This window comes from Pezoporus occidentalis, unplaced genomic scaffold (genome assembly GCF_034315485.1).
Source record: "Pezoporus occidentalis ecotype Australia unplaced genomic scaffold, CSIRO_AGI_Poc_V1 ctg13, whole genome shotgun sequence".
Lineage (NCBI taxonomy): Eukaryota > Metazoa > Chordata > Aves > Psittaciformes > Psittacidae > Pezoporus > Pezoporus occidentalis.
In genome coordinates, this window is record NW_026913103.1 from 9536873 (window position 1) to 9554629 (window position 17757).

The following is a 17757-nucleotide window of genomic DNA, read 5'->3' on the forward strand; positions in this document are numbered from 1 at the left end:
CAGAGGCAGAGGGGGTTGCTTCGCTGCGCCGGGGGAGTGTTCCACTGGGAAGCGGGGGGGGGCGTTCCCGCGGTGCGCGTGCGCGGGCTGTACCGTTGGCGGCGGGGCAGTGCGTCCGGTACTGTGTGTGTTTGTGGTGCGAGAGGGGCGACATGAGCACGTGTTCCGTCTCCAAGGTGAGGGGAAAGCGGAAAGGAAAGGGGAAAAGGGAAGCATGGGGCTCCCACTGTCGTGGCTCCGGGTGCGCGGGGCGGTCTCCGGGTTCGCTCCTGCCCTGGCACTGCACCGGGCCGGGCCGAGCCGGGCCGAGCACCGTGAGGAAGAGCGCGGCTGTGCGGGTACTGAGGGAGCTACCCTGTCCCTTTGTCGCGATCTGCGGTTGTTCTGTCTCCTGTCCTCATCCGCTGCTCTCATTCCCTGTGCCCAGGCTCCCGTCTGCCCCATCCCTGCTGTGTCAGGTCTTGGCGGCTCTTCATCCGTGCCCTGGTGCCCGCTCGGTCCCGTTTTACCTTTTTTTCTCCTCACAGCAGGCAGTCAACCCTCCTGCCCTGCTCGTCTGTCCTGTTAGCACACTAAAAACGCTCGTACTCGAAGTAAACCTCACAGCAGTGCTGTGGCTGTAGGTATTGTCACTTCTGGCTTGAGTCTGTTGGCATTGCTTGCTGCCACTTTGAAACACGCATCTCTCCTCAGTACTATGGAGAAATAAAAGCAGAAGTGCTGTTACTCACAAGTAATATTTAATATCTATTATTGCCTTGATATTTATGAGCTGAAGACTTTTATCTGGCCTGTAGTTGGGTTGGTAGTAGACACAGGGCATTCATCAGGGTGTAAATACGTAGTGAGACTGAAAATGTTGTATTGGAGTGTTTAATTTATGTTCTGTCTCACTTGATGCTATAATGGGCAATAGCAGTGGCTTGCAGCAGAAGGATGCATTTTATAATTGGAATACTCCTATCCCTTATTGTTTTGCACTGAATCGCGGTGTGCAGCTCTATCCTTTGATATGGAAGTTGCTAGTTATTACTTTCAGGAGTAAAGGGAAGTACTTCCAAAGTGAAAATTCAAAACAGGTGGATTTCCCTTAAAAAAAAATGGCTGTTGCCTTTAACTAGGTAGTTGTTGCCCAACCTGTGGCTATGCCTGGGATTGCTCCGACCCACGTGTAGGACCTTGCACTTGGCATGGTTAAACTTCATGAGGCTGGCATCAGCCCACCTCACAAGAGTGTCAAGGTCCCTCTGGATGGCATTCCTTCCCTCCAGGGTATCAACCGAACCACACAGCTTGGTGTCATCAGCAAACTTGCTGAGGGCGCACTCAATCCCAGCTGTCCATGTCAGCAACGAAGATGTTGAACAAGACAGGTCCCAACCAATTTTTTTATATATATGATTTATAGTTATTTTGGCCAACTCCAGTTGTGCCAAGTCTCAAGTTACTGTTCTGACATGTTGTGTGTAGTGAAATTGTTCCAGAGTGTTTAGGATCTGTAGAACAGCCACAACTTTTGTCCAGCTGGTTTTAGATGGTTGTTAATATATGTTGTAACGTGTAAATTATCTGAAGGCATCTGCAATTCATAAGGCTGTTTTTCAGAGGAAGCCAATATTCTTATTAGTGTTTTATTGCAGTCTCTTACTTGCTTAAGAAAGAAAATATCATCTTCAAAGTCACCCAACAAAGTAGTGCCTGTGATCAAAATTAAATATACCTCTGGAGTTTTAGTTTCACTAGGTCAATTATTATGCAGTTACTGAACTATCCTAGGCTGAGTTTTGCAGTCGTTGCTTGTATAAGCATCTTGATTGAGAAACACAGGACTCAGTCAGTCTGTTTATCTCTCTAGAATACTTGTGTGTTTCATTCCCTCTTGGTGTACAGCTACAGTTGGGGAATGCTTATATTTTCTGATACATAAGAAATCATTATAACCCTTCAAAAGAGAAAATTTTTAAGAAGATGGGGAAAAACATTTCAGATTTTCTAGAAGAAAATTAAAAAAATCTTCCCAGAATTAAAAGCTTGATTCTTGTGCTTTATATCTTCCTCCTTTGTGATGAGATGGATCCATCTGGGAGATGAATTCTATCTGGAGGGCTTCCTTGGAGCCAAGGTTTTTATTTGCCTGAACCTTTTCCAAACCATTTGTCATTCTGCTTCTAAACATCTTTACTTTTTCAAGTTGAGATGCCCTTGTCCTCTGTAGCTAGGGTGCGTCATTAGCTTCTCTAAGTAACTTATTAATACTCACTGCATTTTTCTAGATCACCTTTTCTATGCATCTTGGTCTCTTGCCTTTTTTGTTGTTGTTGTTTTTAACTGAAATTGTACTGAGTAAACTCTATTGGTGTGTCCCCAGGGAATCATTTCCTCTTAATTCTAAACCTGTTGGAGGTTATCAGACATTTAAAGACTCTGCTGCTGTTCTAGTTGATGGTTGAATTGAAGAACATAATGGGAAGATGAAAATGTTCCTCCCAAATAAGCTGGGATACTGTTCCCATGGGGCTTTCAGCTTGAAGCAGGAATATAAAGGGGCAACATGCAAATCAATATCCTTAAGATGCTGATAGTTCAGTTCCAATTGTTGGTTTAATGGAGCACTGAAATTAAAGGAGAATAAAGTGGCCTGACAGATTGATGTTCATATTGAAGTTGATATTTTTTTTTTGCTATTCTCTAGGGCTGCTTTGTTTTTAAACCAAGTCCCAAGAAGAGAAGGGTGTCTCAGAAAGCAGGTCAGTGCATTTTGATATTCATTTCTGTGCTTCCAGGTTCACCACATCTGATTGATTTCTGTCATAGCTGCTTGAGGATTTTTGTTGCTCCTTGATGTCGATATTGCTGAAAACTCATTTCTTCTGAGGAACCCCAGGAAACTGTTGGCTAGTGTAAATATGTTTTTTTTAATCTTCAGCAATAAAGATTGAATAGCTGTCTTTGTCTCTGCACTATTTTTTAACAAGAGAACTCCTTTCCGTATGACCAGTAAATTGTTTACTGGCAAATTGTTTATCTGAGTGAGCCACCTTTAAGATATGGGAGTTAGAAATGATATCCCATTCTTAAGTCTCATCATATGCTGGGTTGTTTGCTTCAGTTTCTTGAGAAAAGAAAGATCCCATGGCTTCTGTCCACTAGCATTTGTTACATATATTTTCTCCAGCCTATATGCAGTATATACAGGTTTCTTGTCATTTGAGGAAGACTGAACAGGACTAACTCTTATTGGAGCCACAAATACTGCTGCTTAAATAGTTGCTGTTAGAGACTTGGTTAGGAAACTTACCCTTCTTATTCCCAGGTTAAACTTTTGGCATAACCAGAGCTGTCAAAAGGTATGACAATTTGTATAAAAAAAGTGGAGAGGAAAGTCATAAGGCCAGATTTTTGTGGACATCACCACAGGCTCATTCATTACTTATTGTATCACCTGCTTTAAAAGTAATCTAAAATTATTTTCTGTGAGAGTTGGCACATCTGTAGCTTAGGAAATGAGTGTCAGGAAAACAGAATTCAGGCTGTCATTCCAAGTCATCGCAAATGAGTAAAGCAACAACCAAGACCTATGCACTTAAACCATATTGAAATTTTACCCCTTACTGGATATTATGTTTTAATTTTTGCAAGGTTAGCAATGCTTGGGTAGATCCTGCTAAACATGTTAGCAAATGCTTTAAGATAGAAAAATAAATTTTACTGAACTGCCCTAAATGAAAGGCAGAGGTGAACTAGTTTGGCTGCTCACAGCAGTTGGTTAGAATGGTGTTCTAAATAATCAGTGCTTTGATGTGCATCATTAAAGGTTTGGAAGCCCAAACCTGTTGAGTGTGAGGTTTCAGTTGTGAAGCTTCACAGCATCACTGGTTGATAGTGCTCTTGCACCCCACGAAAGGCCTTCTGTGCACATTTGCACCTATAGCTTGAGTTTTGGTAATATATATGTATTTGCCAAGATCCTAATATACCAGTAGGATGTGGTATATTACCTGTAATGTGATTTCCTTCAGCTGAAAAGCCTATGACCTGTGTAATCAGAATGGGTTATGTATTTTAAGTGATTTTTTCCTTAGGCATACAAGTGAGGTGTCAGGGGAGACAATGAAAACAGAGGGTAAGAAGCGCCTCTTGTTCTTCATTTACAGAGCTGTTTGGGGTGATTTTAATGCTTTGGGAGACTGAACATGCCCATCAACTGGTTCTTTCCTAGAGATCGGTCTGACACTGATGCTTCATTGAATGGCCACCAAATGGACAGTAGTGGATAGCAAATTAATTTTTTTTTATATGCATATGCCTAGAAAAAGTAATCGTTATATTTAATGTTGCTGCATAGCAACAGTTAACAGGCTATTTTACTTCGCCTTCAGTTTTTTGTGTGCTTCCAGGTGGTATTAGTGAGGCTTTAAACCTACCCCAGGCCTGCTAAATGTATGCTGGGAGGAGAAGAATGGTTGCAAGCCATTCCTTTTTTTTTTTTTTTTTTTTTTTAAGGGAAACGTAAACTGTGTGAGTATGGGAGGAAAAATGTGAGGAAAAATGTCAAGAAAAAGCTCACTCAGTTATGCAAGTTTCCGTTCAGTCTTCAGTTTTATTCCCAGCTCGGTTGTTTCTCCTTGGTTGGAAGCTGGTGGAGAATTTCTGTACTCACATCTGTGAGGCAGAGCAGCACCTGGGAAGCCAGATGTATTCAGAAAATGTGCCAAGACACTGTTTTAGCAAAAAGGGTCTGATTCTCCTTTTTTTTTTTTTTTTCCATGAAGAGTGTGTATAGAAGTGAGATGCAATTTCGAGGTGAGCCAGAAATGTAGGCCTAGTTTGTGCTTAAAAGTTTTGTTGGCATAGTTGTGTCAGTTAAATGTATTTAAAAATAAATACATTTCATGTAAGCTGACAGTCCTTTCCCAGTATACCGTATTATTTTCAGGTATTGGTGTTATCTGCATCTTCCCTGCGGAACAGAAGGAGTTTTCATGTGTCTGTTCTTGCAAGCCTTTATGATTCATATCTGGCTGTAATGGTAAAGGAGGACTGAATATTTAATAGGTGAAAGAGACACACAAAACTTTCTGAAGCAAGGGAAAGATTTATTTTTAATTTTTATTTTAATAATAAAGGCTCTTTGCTCTGATTTAGCCTTTAGCTCATGTGGGACTTGAGATGGAAGCCAGTTTACCTTTTGCTTGCATATCTGGGTAACAGATTCTGCTTGTTCCCATGCTTATTCTGTCAGATACCAGCAGTTAATTAACTGGTTAAGAGAAATGTTATCTCCCTCAGATATATATGTATTTTAAGATGTTCTTTTTTCAGCCAGATGCTTCATTTTCTTGTTAGCAGAAAATGTTTTGTTTCAATAATCTCATTTGTGCTTGCCTTTGCTTTCTCTTTCTAGCTGTCCATTTCAGAGAAGGAAAAAATGATTCGGAGGATAGTGAGTTGCGGTTTGATACTTGTCAGTCGTTATGGAATCAGATCAAATTGGAAACAGAGGTGAGTGTTATACCACATACTAAAGCGGTGTTTTGCATTTCTAATAATGCTTCTTTGCTTTGCTTCTAGAGATGTTTTTTTACACACTTAAAAGGGTGATTAGCTAAAGCAGTAAAAGGCCCAGAAGTACTGACTGAGGCTGAAATTGCTGTCCAGAATATAAAAGAGTGATAATAAATCCATCAATTAAACATTACCTTTAGCCACAGAACTACATGCTTTTAATGCTTCAAACTGCTTCTTCTAATAGTCCTTTTTATTAATTCCTGGCATACTGCTGTTCTCTACCTTCAATTCAGTTACATGCTTGCCAGCCCTCTGAGGATTTTAGGCTGCTCTTGAGCTCAGCGTTACAGAGGTCATAGCAGCCTAGAATTCACAGTGGATTTATGCGACTTAAGAGTTGCACCCATGTCAAATACTGAATGACACAGCTGCAAGTATAGTCTATTGAATTAGTTCAGATAGTGTCAGTGGGGTTATCTGATGGGGATCGGAGTTAATTTCATACTGAACTGCGTCCTCCTAAGTGTTGTGTGTTAGATGGCATGCTGCTGTTGTGTCCCTATAGCCAGCTGGCTTGCATTATGGTATGAGTAGTTGCTTCCGTACAGCAGGGATTTCCTCCTCTATTCAGTGTCAAGGATTCTGGGCAAGTATTCCATATTCCTTTGCCTGCTGTTGGGCTCTAGACACTATGAGAATTTTTTTTTTTTCCAAAGTTTGTTTTGGGATATAAAGTAGAAGCCAGCTGGATGTAGCTTAAAACCTGGACCCTTGGGCTAAACTCATAAATTCCTTTAATTCTGTTCCTGCTATTCCATGATCCAGCTCCCTTTGACTAGTCAACACCCTTTTCAAACCATAACTAGCCAGGCTGTACAAAGCTGCTTATAGAGAATGAACAGAAGTTTGTGAAGGCATATTGGGTAAATTCCTGGCAACGGCTTCAGCTTGACAGGTTAGCTGCCAGCATTGCCAGTAATGTTGACAGCTGCACCAGAAACTGCCTTGTCAACTACAAAGTGGACTACAGGGAAGATGGCATTCTGTAGCTACTTCTGGAAGACCTTTCCTTGGGTCTTTCTTTGGCACAGTGTTGTCAAGGCTTTTGAGATAATGCTTCTACACTACCAACAGTGGCTACAGGATTTTCAGGCTGGAGAAGTGTTGGGATTTTTTCCCTAGTGCACTGCAAGGATATTTTCCAGAGCAGCAGGCACAGCCCATCATAGTGGAATCCCTTAATCACTCAGAAGCACAGAGTCATTGCCCTCTGGAAAATCATTGTTCTTTCTTGTTCTAATCTCCTACCCTTGTTTTCTCTGAGGCTGCTAGGAGTTTGCCACATACTTTATTCTGCTATTCCTCCTCCTGATGGAAGACAGTTCATCCTACATTGACAAATTGATAGGGACTTTGCCTTAGAGTTTGATTTGCCCAAAGGCAGGTTGCCTGCTATATGTAGAATTTTCTTTATCCAGCTACAGGGGTATCTGATATTTTTTCTCTCAAGTTTTGAATTGCCATCTTTTTATCCTGCTGTTGGCAAACTTGGGGCTGATGATTGTTCTTGCATCTAAAATAATGTGATAATTCAGGTTGAAAGTCTAGTCTGAACTCCTGTTCATAACAGCATCATCTGTGAGGTCAGACCAGGTAGGTGGGAGCTTTATCCAGTCAGGATTTTCTTTCTTATAAACTTTCAAACTGGTGTAGTAAGCCTGAGCTGTGGCAGAATACTTGGGAAGCAGATGGCTTGCTGGTTTGGACTTTTATTCTAGGGGTTCTGGTAGTGTGCTAAGGGAACTTAGAGGATGGTCTATGAAGTTTTTGCCAGGGCACTGTTATGTGACAACTTATTGGCAGACCATGTGCTTGTGCTGGTGTTTTCCCAGTCTTTGATATCTACTTGAGGTGTTGAAGAGTGAAGAGGATTTTACCTGCAGGCACTTTGTTGTGGAGCACTCTTGACCTTTGTATGTCCATCATAAAACTGTGCTGTGATTGTAGCAGCACCATCTGTCATCTGCTTGTGACATTCTTTCAGGCTTCTCACAACATGAAAAGTTGGCAAAAACTGCAGAAACTGTCCTTAATTTTTTGGAAGGTGGATTTTGGACCTTTCCTGTTTTCAGTATTGCAAGGTAAACCAGTTTTGACCCTTGTTGCCACCAATGGTCTTGCAGATGTTCTTATTATGATGCATCTCATCAAAGGCTTTCACAAACATTCCTTTCCTATATGGTGAGGAATTCCAATTGCCAGCCTACCTGGATTCTGGTTAGAAACAAAAGCCTAAGTATAGGGCTTATAATATGGTAATTTTAGCTCTAATGTGCCAATAATGGTTTTCAGACCACACAATAGATAATCTTAACCAAACCTAGTGTAGCAGCAGGAACTGAACTTTCATTATGACTTTGCCAGAGTAAGCAATGTCGTCCAAGTAAATGAGCTGGTCCGTCCAAGTAAATGAGCTGGTCCCTTGAGATGCAGTGCTGCCTGGCATGCTTTCTGCAACACTACCAAAGTAGTGCCATAGCAAGTTTGTTTTGGTGAGAAAAGACCGGTGGTGGATTTTAAGAAAACTTTGTAAATATGTAGTGCTGTGGCAGCCTGAATTCTGTCTTCACAAGTGTGCGTTGGAAGAAATAATATATAATGTAACCATGCTTAGTAAGGATTCAGGTTATTGTTTAGGACAGCTTAGTGAAAACATGTGCAGTAATGATCAGAAGAAGCTCAAGGTCTGATGGCTTTCGAAGAAGCAGCTCAGAGGAGGTGTGGTAATACAGGAGGTGTTAAGATGCTGTTATAAAGCTGATGGTGTAAATTCTTCTTTTTAAAGTGCCATGTTACAGTTTCTTCTGAGTTGCCGTAGAATTTACCATGTGGGAGCTCAGAGGTGCACAATCACATCAGAAAGGCTAGAAGAATATTTTATAATAAGCAGAGGGTGAAAAGACTAAGAATACTTTGTGTACAGTTTTATCAGGAGAGCAAGAGGAACTCCTATGTATAATGGAAATGGAGCTCAAGTTTTTGAGCAGGCATCATGCGCAGTCTCCTGGAGATGTCCCCTTAACTCCTTTGATAGCTGTCTCATCAATGCTGCTAGGAATGGCCTTTGCTACTTAGTTTAAATTCAGGTTCACTGCTGTATTATGTCACTTCCTTGATGATTTTATTGGGGGCAGGGGTTTAATCCAGTTTTTAACATCTGTGTTCTAGACTATATATTGATATGCTGAACTTGAGAGTACAGGGATGCTTTTTTGTGTGTTCTAGCAGAAGGAATACCTTGGATTAGAGATGGATTTTCAAAGGCACATACATAATTCAAGAAATACATAGTTCTGCCACTGTGTCTCCTTTTAAAAGTTTTATCTTTCCCTGTTTTCTCTCACCTTTCTATATATTCCTATGTATACTTATTCTCATATGAAAATTATCCTGAAGGGCAAAAGACAGTGTAGCAAATGTAGCAGTTATGCATTTTTCCCTATAAAACATACTTAATACTTTCTTTTTTCTTTTGTTTTGTTTTTTCTCCTTTGATCCTGAATTAGATTTGGAGAGACTGAATGTTTGCTCTCATGTAAATCTCTCAAAAAAAAATGTTTTGTAAGCCAAAAGACAATAATAGCAATTTTCATGAACATTCTTCCATAAACTAATTATATTGTTTCATTCCTCCTCTGTCACTTACACTTTGTCAGATGTTGTTTTTTTTCCTCCTTTGAAGCTTGTGGAGTGACAACACAGTTCAGCTCATCTGCTTTCCAACTTGAGGCATTTGACCAGAAGTTCCAAGATTGGAAATGGCTGTGTTTGCCACACAGTGAATAAATTAACATGTTTATAGTTCACAGGAAAACTTAGTGTTACTTAAAACTTTACCCTGGAGTTTTGAGGATTAAAAATTATGCAGGGAAGGGGTAGTGTCGTGGTGTAAACAAAGTCAGCCACAAATCAAGCAGTTGCTCTCTCACTCCTCCCCCTTTTTTGGCCTCCCCCTTCTCCTGGAGGGATAGGAAGGAGAATCAAAAAGAATGCAACTCCCACGGGTTGAGATAAGAACAGTTTAGTAACTAAGGTATAACACAAATCACTACTGCTACCACCAATAATAATAATGATAAAGGAAATAACAAGGGAAGAGAATACAGCACCTCAGCACCAGCCGATATATAACTCGCACCCCCCCCAGCCCAACCAAGCACCGACCGATACCTCCTCCAGCCCTGCCATCCTCTAGCCCTTCCGGCTAACTCCCAGTTACATCCTGGGCATGACGTGCTGTGGTATGGAATACCTCTTTGTCTAGCTTGGGTCAGGTGTCCTGTCTCTGCTTCCTCCTGGCTTCCCCTCCTCCCTGGCAGAGCGTGAGGCTCACAAAGTCCTTGGCCAAACCAAAACATCATTGTTATCAGCTCTGTTCCCGAGCAGAAAGTCAAAACACAGCACTGCACCAGCTACCAAGAAGGAGAAAAATGACTGCTACTGCTGAACCCAGGACGGGTAGGAGCAGGAAGATACTCTGGTGTTTCCGCATCTTCATAAATAAAATCTCTCTTGTGTTTGTTTACAGCAAATACAGGAAGACTTGAATAAGCAGTTACTTGATAACCTAGTAAGTTTTTTGAGGCGATCTCATTCTGAGTTCCAAGGAAAGACAACAGACTGGACTTGTCGGATGAAGTCCAGAGAAATCCCCACTGCAGCTCTTGTCTTAGGTAATTTTTTAAAGTATATTTTGTTGTGTACATAATACTTAAAGCTGTCACAAAGATCAAGGAAAAATACAGTGGTACTTCTAGCAATTGTTGTGAGCAATATAGGCATAAGAAATGTTAACAGAAGAGTCTGGGCCAGGAGAGGGAAGCAGGATAAGACCTCTTTCGCCTTTTGTGCATAATAGCATATGCATAGTACGTTAGCATCTTCCCTAAAGGTTTGTCTTAGGCAGCTGCTAGTGATTTAGAGGTTTTTTTTTCCTGAGGATCTGGATATGGTTTGATTTTGTTCCTGTTTCTACTACAAACACACTTAGTGTTGACTAACGGTGGAATTACATAGCTTCTGTATTTCTGATACATGTTCTTGCAGTGCATCTTTACCTGTAGGAGAGCAGTGTCATTATCTTGGAAAAGGAGAAGAAGGTTAAGAAAATAGTGGAAGATCATATTACTGAAGTTGGTGAAGTTTGGAATTGTTTGTTTGGTGCTTTTCTTCTCCCCCCACCCTCTTCTTTCAAAGGGTTGTAACTGCAGTCCTGAACCTGGTTCAAGGCAACCTGAGTGCATTTTCAGTGGATCATTTTAGGGAACCTAAAATCAGGCCTGTGCTTCAAGTTTACTGTGTGGGCACTAACAAAGTGTGAAAGGTAGTCTACTTTTGTGGGCAGTAGAAAGTGAGAAGTTCCTGCTCTGTAGAAGAAGCTGTGAATTGCCTTCTGGAGGGGCTTTGACTAAGGATATTAATATTTTCCTCCTTACATAAGCCATGTGAAGATCCAGGTCTCAGGTGCATGCAGTGTTGTTCTTTTACAGAAGGTGAACTTTGTTTTCTGGTCCACAGGCCTTAGATGACTGTGGATGGCTTTTGAGGGTATGAGTAGAAGGGAAGATAGAAACCCAATCCTGCTTCTTGCATGTTTGTACCCCTTTTTTAAAAACACCCAACCAACCAAACACCACCCCCCCACACCCCCCCAGACTGTGAGGGGTTTTTGCAGAGGTTCCCTGTTCACTGTAATCAGGTAGTATTAACATGTGTGTCTAATCTTGTGCTAGTTTTTCATCTTTCATCATAGATGATGCAGTGCTTTTCATTCCTTCTTTAAATATTTGAAGTATCTTCTGGGTTTTGTCTGCTGTTCAGTTTATTATTAAATCATGGTGGTCGCAAATCAAAGGAAAAAACGCCCTTGAAATTTTTTCTTTTTCTAGGTGTAAATGTTACAGATCATGATTTGACTTTTAGAAATCTCTCAGAAGCCCTTCAAAATATTACTCCTTATATAGCCTTGCTGGAAGCCAAAGATTGCCCAGGTAAGTACTGCAGTAGCTTTGCTGCTTCTTCTGAATAAGCTAAGAAGTAGCTAGAAATTCTAGCTTGTGCACCCAAATGTAAGAATAATCTTAAAATCACAGAATGGTTTGGGTTGGAAAGGACTTCATCTAGTTCCAACCTGTTCCCATGGGCAGGGATGCCTCACACTAGACCAGGTTGCCCAAGGCTCCTTCCAACCTGACGTTGAACACTGCCAGGGATGGAGCAGCCACACGTTCTCTGGGCAACCTGAGCCAGTGTCTCACCACCCTCACAGTGAGAGGGATCTTGGAGACTTTCTAAAGGTTTGCTCAATCCTATGTTAACATAGCAGTAATTCCTACTACTGTATTTTAAGAGGTGTCCAGTTCTCTTTAAAACAGTGAAGATTGAAGTACTGCTCAGTTGTAGCATAAACGTCAAGAGCATGCCGCTTAGTCCTTTGCACATTGATGTTGTAGGATGACTTTTCTCTTGTTTAATTGAATAGTGTATGTATGCATTCCACATTTTAAATGCTTACAGTCATGTTATTAAAGTGGGGAATGGGTAGCATAAAATTTTGTCCCACTCTCCTTGTTCTTTTTTTAAATTTTTAAGTAAAAAGACCAGAATCACTTCCAGCAGCATCCCCAAATCCATGGATTGGCTGTACTGTTTTAGTGGTTTTTTTTAGGTCACTCCAATGGCATGTGGCTGGAGTTCAGGAAAGGTGTAGGGCCAACATCTTGACCCAAATTGTTGCTATCTAGGCAAATTAATAGCATAATTTTTATTGCATTAGCATGTGTATCATGAATATTTTCAAGCTTTCTGTAGCATGAGATGTGCATTCTGGATAAAGAAGGCACATAATCAGAAAAGTGAACAAATAATAAGGGATAACGGAGTGATATTTTAGAGTATGAGTTGAATAACCAAATGTCTTTACTATGTGTTTAAAAATGTGAAGGCATAAAAAATCTGATGCAGAAGCTGATGGGGCAGGTGATGAACTGCTCTACTGATGTGGTGTCATTGGAAGATGAGGACTATGTGCAGGTTTCCCAGAATAGAATACGTTGTTCAATGAAATCCGTTGTCGACTGGTATGAGAGTGTAACAAAGGTATGTTTTGGGGTTTAATTGGGAACTAGAAGTTTAACATGCAGTATCAACTTCATTCCAGGAGTGCTTTTCTCCAAGGAGTGCCGAGATGTTTTTTTTATTAAAACAACACTTTATACAAGAGCAGCCATCCAGGGTAAAGGCACCCTATTAGTGATAATGTCCCATTCTGTCACCTGCAGCCTACACTACATTGACAGTCAGTGAGAAAGTAACTTTCAAAATGTTTTTGCATCTTTGTGTTTAATATAGCTAATGAAATTTAAAGTTTTGCTTCTGTCATGAAGTTAAAACTGATTTTATGATGACTTCGTCGGAAGCAGTGTGTTTAAACAAAAGTTTAGTGACCACATTTTTATTACTGGATAAAGAGATAAGAAATAAGCAATGTCTCATGTATGCAATGTATGAATTTCATCAGTTCTGTCCCACAGAGCTATTCTTGTCTTTGTTGTTATGTGAGATTTTAAGATTTGTTTATGCTTTGTACTTTATGCTGTGTCAAATAGAAGGAAGAAAAATTGCAATTCTAGATGCTAATAATAAATAGCAGTTGTAGCAAAAAGTTACCTCATGTCACTTTCAGACATTATAATATTGTAGAAGTGATTCAGTCTTTTTATTTTATTGTCTTATTTAATAACGCATAACAAATGGCTTTAAAGAAAACAGGTTCTGAAACTCTGAGCAAAAAAAGAACTTCCTCTTCAAAACACCAACAGTCTCCTCCAGTTGTAGTTATATTCAAAGACATGGAAAGTTTCACTACAAAAGTACTTCAAGACTTCATAGGCATCAGCAGGTAATGTGAGCTGAAGTTTAGTTCTTCCACTCTTTTACCCATTTTCTATTTGCAGCTGTTTTGAAGTATAACAATGAGGCCAGTGGAGAATTGGAATCAAATATTGATGCTGCATCTTTGCTGCAGTGATTTTGCAGAAACCTATTTGTTAAGTTTTGGGGATAAGTTATCCTAAGGCTAACCTGGGACTCTGAAGCAGTGTGCCAAAGGGCTGGGTTGAGATACTGGGTGGCTGATTTAAGTCTTTACATCAGAGTATTTATTGGTAATAGTTGTTACAGAATTAGTGATTGCAAAACTAATTTTTCAAGATGCCCAGATCTTTCTTCTGTAGACTTTTACAGTTGTATGACTACTGATTTAATGCTGTTTAAAGGTCACTAGCTTACTAATGGGAGGATATAAAACTTACCCAGAGAATTTTTGTGTCAGCCAGTGTCTGTAATGGGTAGCTGACTACTCCAGGTGCTCCTGTGCTTCTGTCCATCCTTAACATGTCTTCCTTAATATAATCTCATGCATTCTAACCGAAACCCATGCTATTCTCCAAAAAGAGCATCTTACATTCAGTCCCCAGCTTGAAACGACAGGTGCAGCAAAATTGTGGCTGCAGTTGTACAATGCAGCTGCAGCATGCACGCCTTACGTTACCTCTCGATAAGGTTAGGCAATTTCTCTTGCTGAGAGACCCACAAAAAAAAAACATTTTTCTACTTCAGATCTGGCAGATGGGCTCTCTAGGGAACATTTGAAGAAGTAAAATCAGAAACACACAATAATCTGGAAATAATTAGGGGGTAAAACAGAGGGGAATGAGGTTTTAATCATTACGTGTTGTGTTTATTTTGATTTTTGTGTCAAGGATAAATAACTGAGTATATGGAATGTAGGTGAAGTGCTGTTCAAGTGTATCTGTCTACTATTTGCAAATACACTTTTTTAATTGGTTGTGTGTCCCTTCAGAAGGAAAGGTGTAGAGGATTCAAATGAGCTTATAACTAAATATGGTCTTGATTATAGTAAACAGAAGATGGGTAAAATAGAAGCTTGGCAGAGTTGCATAATACATTGAAAACAGGCTTCTGAGTAATGGTAGAGGTTGGATTTATTCTCTCCATTTCAGTCTGAAACGTGTTCAATAAAGGGTGAAGTTGGGTGAATGTGAGAGGTTCTTCTGATTGGTTCATCACAAGATTCAATTTCTTGCCAATATTCTTAGGTTATCAACGGTGGACAGTAATAGATGAAGTTTATCTGTTTTATGTTTAAGTCTTTAGCAATGACTTCTGTGGAGTTCTAGAAATGAAATAACTGTGGGATGACAATTAAAACACCAGGGTCAAAAAGTTGCTGTGGTGAAATGAAAAAAAAACAGAATAAATTGACAATTTTCGCCTAGAAGATATTTAAGATCACAGAATTTGTATCTCCTTAACCCTGATTTTTTTTTTTTAAAAAGGAGAAAATGATGATTAAATAATACTTAAAAGCACTGCATTTTAAATAATTTGATGCTGTTCACAAGGAATACAAGGAATTCAATCCTGGTTATCAGTTCTCAAAGCATATACTAAAAAAAAAATCTGAAGAGGAAGATTATAGAATCATAGAATCGTAGAATCGTTAGGGTTGGAAAGGACCTTAAGATCATCTCGTTCCAACCCCCCTGCTGTGGGCAGGGACACCTTACACTAAATCATATCGCCCAAGGCCTCGTCCAACCTGGTCTTGAGCACTGCCAGGCATGGAGCATTCACAACCTCCCTGGGCAACCTATTCCAGTGCCTCACCACCCTAACAGGAAAGAATTTCCTTCTTATATCCAACCTAAACTTCCCCTGTTTAAGTTGTAAGCCATTACTCCTTGTCCTGTCACTACAGTCCCTAATGAAGAGTCCCTCTCCAGCATCCCTATAGGCCCCCTTCAGATACTGGAAGGCTGCTATGAGGTCTCCAGGCAGCCTTCTCTTCTCCAGGCTGAACATCCCCAACTTCCTCAGCCTGTCTTCATATGGGAGGTGCTCCAGTCCCCTGATCATCCTCGTGGCCCTCCTCTGGACTTGTTCCAACAGTTCCATGTCCTTTTTATGTTGAGGACACCAGAACTGCACACAATACTCCAAGTGAGGTCTCACAAGAGCAGAGTAGAGGGGCAGGATCACCTCCTTCGACCTGCTGGTCACGCTCCTTTTGATGCAGTCCAGGATACAGTTGGCTTTCTGGGCTGCAAGCGCACACTGCCTGCCCATGTTCATTTTCTCATCAACCAACACCCCCAAGTCCTTCTCCACAGGGCTGCTCTGAATCTCTTCTCTGCCCAACCTGTAGCTGTGCCTGGGATTGCTCTGACCCAGGTGTAGGACCTTGCACTTGGCATGGTTAAATTGATTGAATCAATAAGATTTAATCTGAAGAAGTTGGAATTCTTTATTTTTTAAGTCTAATGAGAACACAGAACATTAGAAGTGTTTCATATTTATTTTCCATGTATTAAATGGTGCAAAGTCTGTACATTTTCTGGAGGCTGTTAGCTGGTTTATGTCTTCTTTATTTCTTTGGGAAAAAAAAAAAAAAGAAGATTGAGTTATCTGTATATAACTTTGGGGGCAGATAGGAGCAGTACGATACTCTAACTGGAAAGATGCTTTTTATGCCATTTCCTGAAATTTGAATCCTAAAATATGATTTAATTTCCTTTTCTGCTTTTGGACTTTAAATAGCTTCCATTCTTTTTCATTTTACTCTACTTCAAAACCCTTTTCGTTTACTGGCAACAAATCTTTTCATTTACCCATTTCTGCATCTTAGCTTAGTGCTGTAGTAGGAGCATAATACATTTGTTTCATAATTTTCTATAATGTAACTATTGATTTTTCTCCTTTTCCCCATGATGTAGTCAACATATCCGTGAATTACCTCTAGTACTGATTTTTGGAATCGCTACATCTCCAATGATTATCCACAGCTTACTTCCTCATTCTGTTTCCTCTCTGCTGTGCATAGAGCTTTTCCAGTCCCTTTCCTGTAAGGAGCACCTGTCTACTATAATTGACAAGGTAATTCCCTTTCTGAATAGGAGTGTTTGTTTATTCAAACACAGTATAATACGTGTGGCCTTTAGGTTTGTCTGAAGCTTTTGAAATGGAATCTGTTCCTGAGAGCTGTGGATTTTGAATATTTCTACTCATAGTTGCAAAGTAGGCTTAATATTGATATCTTCTTTCTCACATCGAGACACACTCATATATCTGCTTTCACCTTTCATTTGCATTGACATCTGCCCATGCGTGCTTGGGCAATTACACACTGACATTCCCACCTCTTCATTAAGTCAGTACTTGGACTTGAGCTTTACTTTGTTCCAGAAAAACATAATTTTAAACATAGAAAAATATAGTTCAGCCTGAATTTTGCTGCTTGTCAGAAATTAGTAGTTTTCCAAATGATGAAACCATGTAGATGCTGTGCCTGTATGGTTCTTGGTATGCCACTTTGTGCAGGAGTTCCAAGATCCCTGTTACACATGCTGAAAGTAGTGGTCTCCCTGGTGGTTAAAGCAGCCTCTCTTCTGTTTGTAATTTTAAAAATAAAGACAAGAATAACATTAAGCAAAACTAACTTCAAGTGTTGCATGTTAGCAAAAGGTATTTACAAAAATGTGATGAAATAATATACTGAAAATCATCAGTCTTTGCATGGATATGTTAGCAAAAGAATTGTTTTTAGAGGTTAGCAGTGTATTTATTTAGTATCTCGTTTAGTTGAATGCTGACACATAGTAAGAGTTGTATCAAATTGTGTATGGAAATCTTGATGAGTCGAATTCAGGAAAGAATTTCTGTTGTAGCTACTTCTCCTTTTTGTCTCCCTTAGCTGCTTCTGACATCCCGGTTTCCCTTTAAACTGGGTGAGAAAGTTCTGCAGGTTCTCATCAACATATTCTTGTACCATGATTTTTCTGTCTGGAATTTTATCAAAGGATTTCAGGTAGGCAATGGTAATAAGAACTTATTGGCTTATATAGATCTTCATCTCCAGATGTATCTCTGTGTCTGAGTCTCTTTCAGGCCTTTGTGGATCATTGACAAGAGTTCTGCAAAGAATTTGTAGTCCCTGTAATCTGTTCTAATGCAGGATTGTGAAATTGTTTCTTTCTTGCCTGATTCCATGTGTGAACCTGTTAGTAAAACATGCCCTTTTAGTGTTGTATACCTTTAGAGTGTTTCAGATTGTTTGATATCTAAGATTCGGTGATTACACATAGCCAAGAGAAATATCCTAGCTCTAGC

At 40.0% G+C, this 17757-nt stretch overlaps 1 protein-coding gene across 4 annotated transcripts in view; it reads left to right on the forward strand.

The window, feature by feature from the left end:
- The first annotated feature begins 59 nt into the window (after positions 1-59).
- Positions 60-17757, forward strand: part of ORC3 (origin recognition complex subunit 3) — a 44482-nt gene continuing 26784 nt past the window's right edge. For 2 of the 4 annotated variants that reach the window (XM_062608346.1, XM_062608347.1), the window contains exons 1-9: positions 60-176; positions 2693-2747; positions 5405-5502; positions 10097-10241; positions 11457-11558; positions 12512-12666; positions 13332-13468; positions 16365-16524; positions 17342-17455. In XM_062608346.1, the coding sequence (XP_062464330.1) occupies positions 153-176; positions 2693-2747; positions 5405-5502; positions 10097-10241; positions 11457-11558; positions 12512-12666; positions 13332-13468; positions 16365-16524; positions 17342-17455 (990 nt within the window). In that variant the 5' untranslated portion in view covers positions 60-152. Of the gene's footprint in view, positions 177-2686; positions 2748-5404; positions 5503-10096; positions 10242-11456; positions 11559-12511; positions 12667-13331; positions 13469-16364; positions 16525-17341; positions 17456-17757 lie in introns of those variants that run through there. The other 2 variants (XM_062608348.1, XM_062608349.1) reach the window with 2 other exon arrangements.